Source organism: Antrostomus carolinensis, unplaced genomic scaffold (genome assembly GCF_000700745.2).
Source record: "Antrostomus carolinensis isolate BGI_N321 unplaced genomic scaffold, ASM70074v2 scaffold20033, whole genome shotgun sequence".
In the NCBI taxonomy this organism is placed as follows: Eukaryota; Metazoa; Chordata; class Aves; order Caprimulgiformes; family Caprimulgidae; genus Antrostomus; species Antrostomus carolinensis.
This window is the reverse complement of record NW_010303382.1, coordinates 1-10,864: the sequence shown is the minus strand read 5'-3', so window position 1 is coordinate 10,864 and position 10,864 is coordinate 1. Positions and strand designations below refer to the sequence as shown.

Sequence of the window (10,864 nt, the reverse complement as noted above, 5' to 3'; positions counted from 1 at the left end):
TTACTGCACAAAATTCTTAACATCCATGGGACAGAAACTGGAAAGCAGCACTTTTCCTTCAGGGTGAGCATACCTTCATCAGGGAAAAGAATAAATGTCTTCTTTCCTTCCCAGCAAAGCTTGGTTTTTATTTATCTCTGTGAAGCAAGTCTGAGTTACTGCTTACCTTCCTTTTCACCACCCTTCCTCCACTGAATAGCCTGGGTTGCTGTGAGACTCATACAGAGATAAGGTTTTAGAATCATTTAAGAGGAGAAAAATGAATGAGAACTTTTTGTAATCTGATGGATGTACTGTAACTTGAGCAAGTTTCTTATCGTTTCAGCCTTTACTCCATGTACTTAAAAAAAGGATAAGCTTTTGTTTGGGGCCTGGTCCAGTAGGCATAAAAGAGATGATATTACACCTGATTTGTGTTTCCTGGCTCAGTGAAAGTAAAGCTTTTCAGTCCTTTTAGGACTAAAGCATTTAAAAGCCTGGAATAGTAAAGGTTGACACCTGCATACATCTGCTGTTAGGCCTGAGCTGAACAGGTGTCTTCACAGTTAGTTTACAGTTAGGCAGGCGTGGGCGTAAATTACTCTCTAGCTCTGAAATAGAAGGCGGGAGATTGTATCTGGTCCTCAGTAAATATTTAACTTAGTAGCATCCAAGCAGTCATAAATACACATGAATGTTGCTACTATGTAAGGCGTCTCACTTGAAAAATTAGGACAGTTTCTACATGTTCAGTGCTGAAGTTGTAGCTTGAAGCGTGCAGATGAACGCAGAAAATCATGACTTGTTCTTGGGGGCGTTGCCCATTAATTTACTGACATCTTCTTATTATTTCTGATGAGAAAGTTAAAATGGACGAAATCTTCTAGATGATGTCACCTAAAAGAAATTCTTTTTTACAATTTCCTTGAGTCTTCCTGTTTAAATGCATCTGTCTAGTTGTAAAGAGAAGAGACTGTCAAGGCACAGTCTATATGTTACATGAAATTAACTGTCTCTTTTCTACTAGGACTCTAGGGTTTCAGAGTCATTCACTGTTTACCACTACAATGGCCTGAAGCAATCTAACTATAATGAGAAGGTAAGATTTAAGAAACATAATTCTAGCTCTAATAACCATTACTATGCAAAACTGACTCCCTGTGTTAAATTGTAAAACTGACGATAATTATAGGCAAAATACTTTAACATGAAACAGACTTTTTACAAAACTATTATTTCAGTAATTTTCTTCCAAAATTCTATATTTGGAATTGGAAACTGCTTTGTGCTCATTATCATATTTTAGCTAGTATACTGTGTTGGCTAGACCACATCTCTTAAGCTCTGTGTTTTGAATGGAGCACTTCTCATGCTTATCCGTGAGAACGGGGATCTGAACTGTAAAGGACAATGGAGATGTAACACAGACGAACGGCAACTTCTGTGAGTAACCCTACATCTGAATTGAGATATTTGGAATTTTCTGTGAAATATTTTAGTACTCCAGACTTGCATCAAAAACCAGTATTTTTTGTAATCACTTTGTGAGGGACAAAAATTACCTATTTAATTTTCAGCTTTCTTGGAAGGAGGGGTATATGTGACACACTGTGACTGCTTCTGAGTTAGTTCCTGAATTAGCATTTAGGGTAGAAGAATATAAAGCATTAATAGACTCAGGGAACAAAACCTGCTTCAAGGAAGAAGACTCTTCGACAAACTGTATATACTCAGTCTTTGGAATAGCTTGGTGTTAAGTCCTTAAAATTATCCCCATGAAATCTCCAGCAGCTTCATACCCCAAAATGTAGGCAAAGGCATTCAAAGATGCATTTATCTTTACTGCTGAACATATATACAGAATGAAAATTTAAACAAATTTTTGTTTTCAGGGTATTCTGCTTATGGCATTTGAAATACTGTTTTATGGATAGAGCTGATTTGCAAAAGAGGTTCCATTTTATGGAAAATTAATTCCATAAAATTAAGTCTAAGGAACACCGTCCTTATAAAAATAACAATATCAAACTTTGCAGGTGCAACAGTAGTAGAAGATCTACTCTCACAAAATTTTTGCATTGCATTTCCTAGATTTTTTCCCCCAGTTTTGGCCCTTACTGTCTGTTGAAGTAAACAAATGAGTATGACCTGATCAGGATTTTCCAGCACTTAAATCTAAGAGATTAGGTTTTTTCGATTTCATACCTCATTTCATTTTCTTAAAAGAAAAAGTATATAAAACTTCATTGATTTGATTTTTGTAGTAAAAAGAAATGTGTCATAACAAATTCTCTTCTATCCCAGTGAAAATAACCATCTTTTAAAACAAACATAGGCTGACACAATTGTTTTTATTTTGCCAGGTCATGTATGTAGAAGGCACGGCAGTCGTTATGGGTTTTGAAGAACCAATGCTACAGACCGATGACACTCCTGTAAAACGCTGCTTGCAAACCAAATGGCCGTATATAGAATTACTCTGGGCCACAGATCGATCTCCTTCTTTAAACTGATACGTTGCGCAGAAACATCCTACGACCGAGTGCTTGAATGGAGATACAGGAACTGGTATTTGCTTGGAGAGTGGTATCCTTTGACTGTGTGAAGTTATACACTGGTATTATTGATGAATTGTAAATAATGATGACAAACACTTTTTCAGTGTTAATTGGAATATTTAATTTTTTAATCAGATTGATTTCTATTATAATAGTTTGTCTTTTTTGGCCACTGTAGTACTGTTAATGTGAGTTATCCTAAATAAAGAAAAAAAGAAAGCCTACTTATAAAGTCTTAACATTATTTTGACATCTCATGAAGATTTGAAAAATGTCTGATATTGCAGAATCTGCATATTAGATGTCAGATCTTTAAAACATAAAACATATTCCTCTGAATCATATAGGCATGTTTTATTATTTAAATTATATTGGCTTACATTACAGAACCCTAATGTGTGGACCAGACTGGCCTTTGCACTGAATATGTTTTAATGAGTTTAAATTTTCTGCAGTTTTTCCTAAAATCTAATTTTACCTAAAGAGCTTGCACAATGTGACATACATATGATACATTTTTAGGAATATTAATAAGTATAATTCATACATTTTCTTGGCAATTGCATATACTGTGGCTTATTTATCGGGCATGTTAAAAGTGAACAGAAAATTGAGGAAAAATAGATGTATTAATATTTATTTGAATTTGTATAAAAGAAATGTAAAAACAGCGGAGAGGATTTCCTGTTCTATAATCTCTAAACTATTCAAACTTATAATATTGCCAAATACTTCTTCTCAATTTGTCCAAACAGCAGTGTAAGCCAGCGTTATTGTATGTGTTAAGTGCATGAGAACATCTGTTACTACATTATTATATTCCTTTATTTATTATCAACTTGTTAGCCCTAAAATAAATTTTTTTCCTTGAGTCATGATGTCTTGTTTTAAGTTTGGTTTTAATTGAACTTGTTTACTGCCTCTCTAAGATGATAAAAGGGACCATAGGTTTAGAAATGTCAGGTTTCAAGTTGAACTCATCTCGGGAAAAACAAAAAAACCCCAAAAAACAAAAGATAATTTATTGCATCTTAAGTGTGATTGTAGAGCCTGCGCTGTTGCCAGCAGGGCTGAATTTCACATTCAGAATTACCTACTTTTAAAAAATTTATTTTCATGTGTAAATAACAATATGATTCTAGAATGATCATCATGCAGGAAAACAAACTGATTTGGTCAAAAATGAGGTAGGCAGTGTGGGGGAGAAACCCTTATTAGGGAATTTGTACTGTAAAGCATGTAGTAGTGGTAGAAAAAGAACATCCTGTGCATGGCACGTCCTCTGCAAGACTGTACAATGTATCTGTTAGATTTACATCTGGAAATGGGTGAACAGTATCGTTCTGTGGTGGGTAGGCCTGGCTGCCACGTGCCCACCCTGCCGCGCTCTCACTCCTCAGCAAGATGGGGCAAAAAATAGATGAAAAAGCTCCTTGTCAAAATAAGGACAGGGAGATTGCTCACCAATTATTGTCACGGGCTAAACAGACTCTAAATTAATTTAATTTATTGCCAATTAAAAATAGCAATAGTGAGAAACAACAACAAAACTAAAACCACCTTCTCCCATGCCCCCTTCTTCCTGGGCACAACTTCAATCCCAGCTCCTCTACCTCCCTACCACTGAGTGGAGCAGGGGAATGGGGACAGGGGGTTGTAGTCAGTTCAGAACACTTAATCTCTGCCACTCCTTCCTCCTCACACTGTTCCCCTGCTCCAGTCTGGGGTCTCACCCATGGGAGACAGTCCTTCACAAACTACTCCAGCCTGGGTCCTTTCCATGGGGTGCAGCCTTTTAGGAACAAACTACTCCACTGCGGGTCCCCACAGGCTACAAGTCCAGCCAGCAAACCTGCTCCAGCCTGGACTATTCTCCACAGACTGCATCTCCTGCCAGGAACCTGCTCCAGCACAGGCTCTCCACCAGCTTCAGGGCACAGCCACCTGCTCTGGCACGGGGTCCACCACAGGCTGCAGGTGGACATCTGCTCCACCATGGACCTTCGTGAACTGCAGGGGGACAGCCTGCCTCACCATGATCTTCTCCACAGGCTGCAGGGGAATCTCTGTTCCAGCACCTGGAGCACCTCCTCCCTTTCCTTCTTTGCTGATCTTGTTGTTTGCAGGGCCGTTTCTTGCATTTTCTCACTCATTTCTCGAAGTTGGCGCACAGCATTTTTTACTCTTTCTTAAATATGTTATCAGAGAGATACCACCAGCTTTGCTGACAGGCCCCAGCTTTGGCCAGTGGCAGGTCCATCATGGAGCCAGCTGGAACTGGCTCTTTGCAACATGAGGACACCTCATAGTGACTTATCACAGAGGCCACTGCTACAGTCCCGTGTCTCCCCCTGCCCCAGGCTACCAAGCAAGTTCAATCAGGACTTGTTTAAAAATCTAACTTCTGAAACTACCAGTTCCTTGTTGCAGAACTGACAGCAGTGTATCTTGCCTCTTTTTGAGATTTCTTTTTCTGGAAAAGTAATTGTTTTGCAGATGACAATAATTTGAAAAGATTCCTTAATTTGTCTTACATGACTCACTTTACTTAGAACATGAGTATTCTATCTTGCTGTGGTGGGCCTGATGCTAAAAGACTTGTGCAACAGTAGTATTCCTACTTAAAAGTATATAGATCATTAATTAAGAGAATCTACTTTAATCTGGACTGCCTGGCAAGTCTGAAACTGTGCTTTTCCTACAATGCTCAGGCTTGATGGGTATTGCTTTAGCTGGATCTGCACATTTAAAATAAATGTCTTTAGGCAGACTTACACTGACGTCTTGGAAGGTAACAATTCATTTTTCTTGTTCTTTCTCCTGGATTCTGGTGTCTGTCTTGGCTTGTACTAGAGTATGTCACAACAGAGCTTGCACTGAATCGTAGCTGGGACCTGTTAAAATAAACAGCCTTTTTCTAGCCCACTGTCAGATACAATTTATGTTCTATCACAGGAAAAAAAAAAATAGAAGCGCAGCTGATATGAGATCTATATATAAGCATCAGTCTGGATTAAAACCTCTGCCACACTAGAGAAAATTAGCTGATGCTCAGTGTGGTTTAAGAAACCTCATTCCTGCATCTTGATTTTCCTTCATACTGCCTTGAGGCCTGGCTTCTGGTTTACTTCACATATTTTGGACTACAGAGCCTAACAAACAGTGCTTAATGGAACCTAGCCAGCTCATCTTAGAGCCTCAGCCAAGGGAACCTTTCTGTCCTTTCCTCCCTGATGGACAAGATGGGAGAGATTCTGACTTTAAGGAAATTCACCTTTTGTCCCCTAAAAGCGTGTGGTTATTTAGAATATTTAAAATATGTGGGGCATTAACGGCTGGTACTTTTGATTTGCTTCCATAGGAAAATGAGCAGAAACCTGTATAATTTTCCCAGGTTGTTCTGCTCTAAGTGACAGATACGTAGGCTATGTATGTATTGCAGTTTGCAAATTGAGGCTTAGCAGGTAAGTAATACCAGAGCACTCTACGGGATTAGATACATTAACTAACCAAAGCAGCTTGATAATGTAAGAAATCATGTGAACTAAACATGCAATTAAATGATACTTTGATTAATACTCTAGGTGAACAATTTTTTACATATTGCACAGTGGTTCAATTTTAATTGCCAAGGAAAGGTCAGTATCTTCTGGGAGACAGCTACTGTCCTAGTTGGCAATGTGGTACAGTCAACAGGCCATTGGATAGCTGGTCTGGAAAACTGAATTCTCCCTCCTGTCTCTCAGAGCCCTTTGGGACAGAAAATTGTTCAGCTACATATTGGTGTCTCTTTGCTGAACAATTTTCGTAACAAAGAGATGAGGAGAAAAAGACATCCTGGGGTCAACTGCTGGTTGAATGGTAAAAGAGAAGTTATTTCTACTTTGATATATGCTGAAGTTTGCAGTTAGATGCTCTAAATAAATTATCTAAATAAATAATGGAAAGACTAGCAGAGTGAGACTCACCAGTGCCTCATAGTAGCCCAGGTGAGTCATATTTGAGGATTTAAGGCTAAAAAATATATTTTGCTTTGTTAAAGCCTGAGCTGTTCAAGATAAGCAGGCAGCATAAATCCAAATTTAAATATTCTTATTCTAATCCACATGAAGACCCCTTTAAAACAGTGAATCACTTAAGTACTTGCAAGACACTGGGTTTTTTTAATACTTCTGTTGAAGTTCTTGGCTTTCTCTTTCAGATAGTTCTTAACTATAACTTCTGTAACTTCTGCTTATCTGGTCTACCTGCATGCTTTTTTATTTTCTTCTTTGCAAGGATGAATTTAGGGCAAAGAAGTCCAAGATGGGCCTGAATGGAGCAGACAAGTGATGTGGGAGTAAAATCCATTAGGGTAGTGAAATGGCTATGTCCACACAACACTTCATGAGCAGGAACAAGAACCTCCATTAGTGCAATGCATACCATGGTGCACTTGCTTTCCAGCCTGATGACCGTCTACAGCCAGCCTGTGGACAGTTACTCTGCGTACTCTTGACTGCACGCAAAGCTGTGTAGCTTATGGCATCAGGCACACCATGGAGAGCATCTTCAGCCTCCATTGTGGGTTTGACAAGTATTGTGCTGCAAGTCTGCTGGGTGCAGACTGGGAGGTGCAGCATAAACACTAACTGTGTTCACAGCCTCCCCTGCAACTTCCCAACTGTCCCACCCTTTGGGGTCTCATGCACTAAGCAGCCAGGCTGAGCTTTCACAAAGGTGGTAGATGGGCTCATTAGATTGTGGTTTACATTGATTTCATGTGACTAAACTAGTAAAGATCTCTTGAAAAGAAACATTTTTTTCACAGGCTGTAAGTTTAGGTTGCTAGAAGACTTAGTCTACTCACTCTTAAATTAGCTTTAATACTTTTCATGTGTTAATAATTCTGCTAATATTTTTAACTTCAACAGCATTCACAGAGGTAATGATCAGAACTCAATGCTGAACATCCTTTGTTGACATCCTGAATTCAGATCCCACCAACTAGCATTTGGGGGAAGAAGAAACCAGGTCCTATAGTAGTGAAGTTACTGGTCTAAGGGAACCTAGCAAACCGTAAAGTACAGCTCAATGAGTTTGCTAATTCTTAATTGAATTGGACACAAGAAAAATTGTCAGACTTTTTATTCCCAAATGCAGGAGAGCATCAGTACATACATGAAAAGCACAGAAATGAGCCCCATAATGAACTAGGCCACTTCATTGCTCTCAGACTTGTTATTGGCTAGACTTCATCCTTTTCAGTTAGGAGGGACAAGCAGGCATTCCGATTCAGAAACTGGCAATACCAAGGATGATAAGAAATTCATGCTCTTTGTAGAGCATGGTCACAACCTCATTTTATCCTTTGCTTTCTAACAGGACAATCAATACAAAACATGACCTATGTAATGGCTGCAATTACAGTTCAGGAGGTTTCCTGCCTACAGAAACAAAACTAGGTAACAACTAAGAGAAAAGGTAAACTTTCCTGTGGGAACTGGACACTTGGGCTTCTGTGCTACCATGTTTTGACAAGTTTTAACAGTAAAATTGTCATTAATTTTGACAAGATTTATGTTAAAATCCCATATAATTCTTTGAAATACTTATCCTTCCTGTGCTAGCAGGTAATAAATAAAGACATAAGATTAAAGCTTTCATAATAGAGCCTTCTATGAAATAATAATATTTAAATTTTGCTTTGGCAAAACTTTTTATAGAAGCTTTGACTGATCTTTTTTTAAGATTGGAAAGACCTTAATGATATATTAATCTCACCAACTGCACATAATATAAGCTGTAGAAATCCACACCATGAATCTTGTATTTGGTCCCACATCTGACTTTCTAGTTATTCTATAGGGTTGATAATGACTTTTGGACCCTTGGCTAAATGTTCTTACAAGAGCTCTCCATCCTGGCTCCAGGTCAGGTTCTAGAGTTTATTAAGACTATTTAGTTCAATATTCAAAGCAGTTAATCCATTGGGCCACGAGTATGCTAAAGACTAAACTTCAGTCTACCAACAGCTGGGGCAGTTGCTTACCTCTTGAGCAGTGCAGATCACAACGTTCAGTGTAAAGTCTGAGGAAAACAAGATCTGGAAAAAGCTTCCAGTGATCAGAATAGGCCTAGGCTTTTTAGGGAAAAACTGCAAATCCTTCAAAAACACAAAAAGCTTGTTCTTTTTGTTTATCTGTTTGAACTGATCTGGACTATCCTACACTCATGTCTCTCTTCTTTATATTAAAATAACCAACGAAGAAAATAAAAAGGGTTGGACTAGATGATCATAATGGTCTTTTCCAACAAAACTATTCTATGATTCTATGTAAGGGGGCCTGCTGTATGTTAACACCTTGGGGGTAAGAGGATCTTGAAAGGGATTTCCTTCTTTTCATTCTGCCCTGTTCTCCATACAGGTTTTAGCACAGATAGCCATTTGAAGCACCTTTTTTCTTTTTTAAATTTAGTTCAAACCAACTAGGTTAGATAGCAAACTGAAAGGTACAAGGGGAGCACATGAAAACGGCCTGTGTTCTTGCTATGCCCCTTCTGCTTTTCATTTTTGTGAACACTCACCTATCTCCAGGTGTGCTCATTACTGAATTTTAACTCCATTTTGGATAGCTCTGTACAAGATAGATACAGCACCAGAATGTGCTGCCTTCTCACTCCCTGAGTGCCACAGGTCAGGTGTGCCAACTGAGCAGTTCTCCAAGCCCCAGCAACTTCACTTGTGACTCTCAGCACTGGAACTGACTGTTGTTGTGCTAAGTAAGAGCAAGTCATTATTATTATTTAGCATAAGGCAACACAACTTTCAAACACCTTCAGCTGTCTTAAAACTGTATGGCTTTTCAGAGTAGATGTTAACTGTAGAAGTCATTGAGGTACTTTCGAATTTATTACTGGTGCTAGGATCTCTAAGACTTACTTGTTCAATGTAAAATAATAAAATTATGTCAATGATGTTGTTTCATTCTAATAGCAAGAGTAAAGTCAGTGGTCTTGTAAGGCAAGCAGAATTAAGGAATGTCCCCACTACAAGCCTGTGGGGACAGCGAAGGGTCACACAGTTAATGCCAGAAATAAACACACTGTTCTATTTTTGTGAACAGGAATGTCAGTCTTATCTGAATAATCTTGCCATAAAGCACTTAAAATAAAACAAACACAAAAGTAAAGAAACCAGAACCTCAGAACAAAACAAACGACTCTTAGCTGCTTTCATAGGTATGCCCTACTGTAGCATGTTTTTAAATGGGTTCTCTGTTCTTCTGATCTTTCTCTGATATTGTTTTGGACACATCTGTATTATAAATGTTGAAAAACAATCCTTTTCTCCTCCTAACAGAGTTGAGTAAATAGAAAATATTTCTCCTTTTCTTCTTACCTGAGAGTTGTCCAGAAAAAAACACAAATAAGACTATTGTCCCCTCAAGATGTGGGTGTGATGCCCCATTTCACTTTGGAGAGGAAGGGAGCATTTCAGGCAGAGTCAGGTTTTATATATTCTTAAGAAAACTACCTAGAACACTATTGTGGAGCTTGCAGGGACAAAACAAGGAGTAACTCAAGTCAGGAGTTATATAGCCTCATCATTTTAAATTACTTTTATGAAGAAATTATAAGAGGAGCTTTCTAAAATCTCCATTCAATGCCACATGCAATAAAGTAGTATTGATCGTTTCTGTGGGAAAAGAGGGATGACAGCTGCTCTTGCCTGGAGCTGTGGTAAAGGCACAGAGCAATGCCTTCCTCCACGGGACTGTGCGGTGCTCCCTTCAGCTTATTGAAAATGTATGTACCCAGGCAAGCACTAACAGAAAAACTTAGAGAGGGACGTATTTTCTAACACATTCTAAACTGTATGGCTTGGTTTACATCTTTCCTGAGGTTACAAGGGGGTTTTGGTTGCTGGTTTGTTTGTGTTTTTTTTAAATAGCCATGCTGGCATTCACATAGCAATCTGATGAAGGTTTTTGTTTTGTTTTCCACATGCACTTTAGTTTCCTAAAAGGCATTTTCAAGTATCAGCCTGTTCAGTTCAAACTCCTGAAAATGCTGGAAGTTGAGAGAAATTCAAGTAGAAACCACCAGCCTCAACTCCGCCACTTTCCCCGGTGAACATGACGGTCCAACGCAGCCCTTGGGTAACTGCTGGGCAGGGCAGAGGCGGTGTCCTACCGAGCACACATTTCTCCCAGCTTCACCCGTGGGTTTCCTTGGTAAGACAAACCGGATTCCCCGGATACGGTGCCTGGTTAGTGCAGTGAAACCACCCTCAGCACCGGGATGGAGAAACTTTGCCCCGGCCCTGGCGCCGCTTCCTGCTCTGG

The 10,864-nt window shown here is 39.0% G+C and overlaps 1 protein-coding gene across 1 annotated transcript in view; it reads left to right on the top strand.

Annotated features, from left to right (window-relative positions):
• The window catches only part of LOC104521938 (ubiquitin carboxyl-terminal hydrolase MINDY-3-like), a gene marked incomplete at its 5' end in the record, with an annotated part of 5,906 nt that extends 2,493 nt beyond the window's left edge, over positions 1 to 3,413 (top strand). The window contains 2 exons of the mRNA XM_010164078.2: positions 1,007 to 1,078; positions 2,343 to 3,413. Coding sequence (XP_010162380.2) covers positions 1,007 to 1,078; positions 2,343 to 2,492 — 222 coding nt within the window. The remainder of the gene's footprint in view (positions 1 to 1,006; positions 1,079 to 2,342) is intronic.
• Between the last annotated feature and the right edge of the window lie 7,451 nt (positions 3,414 to 10,864).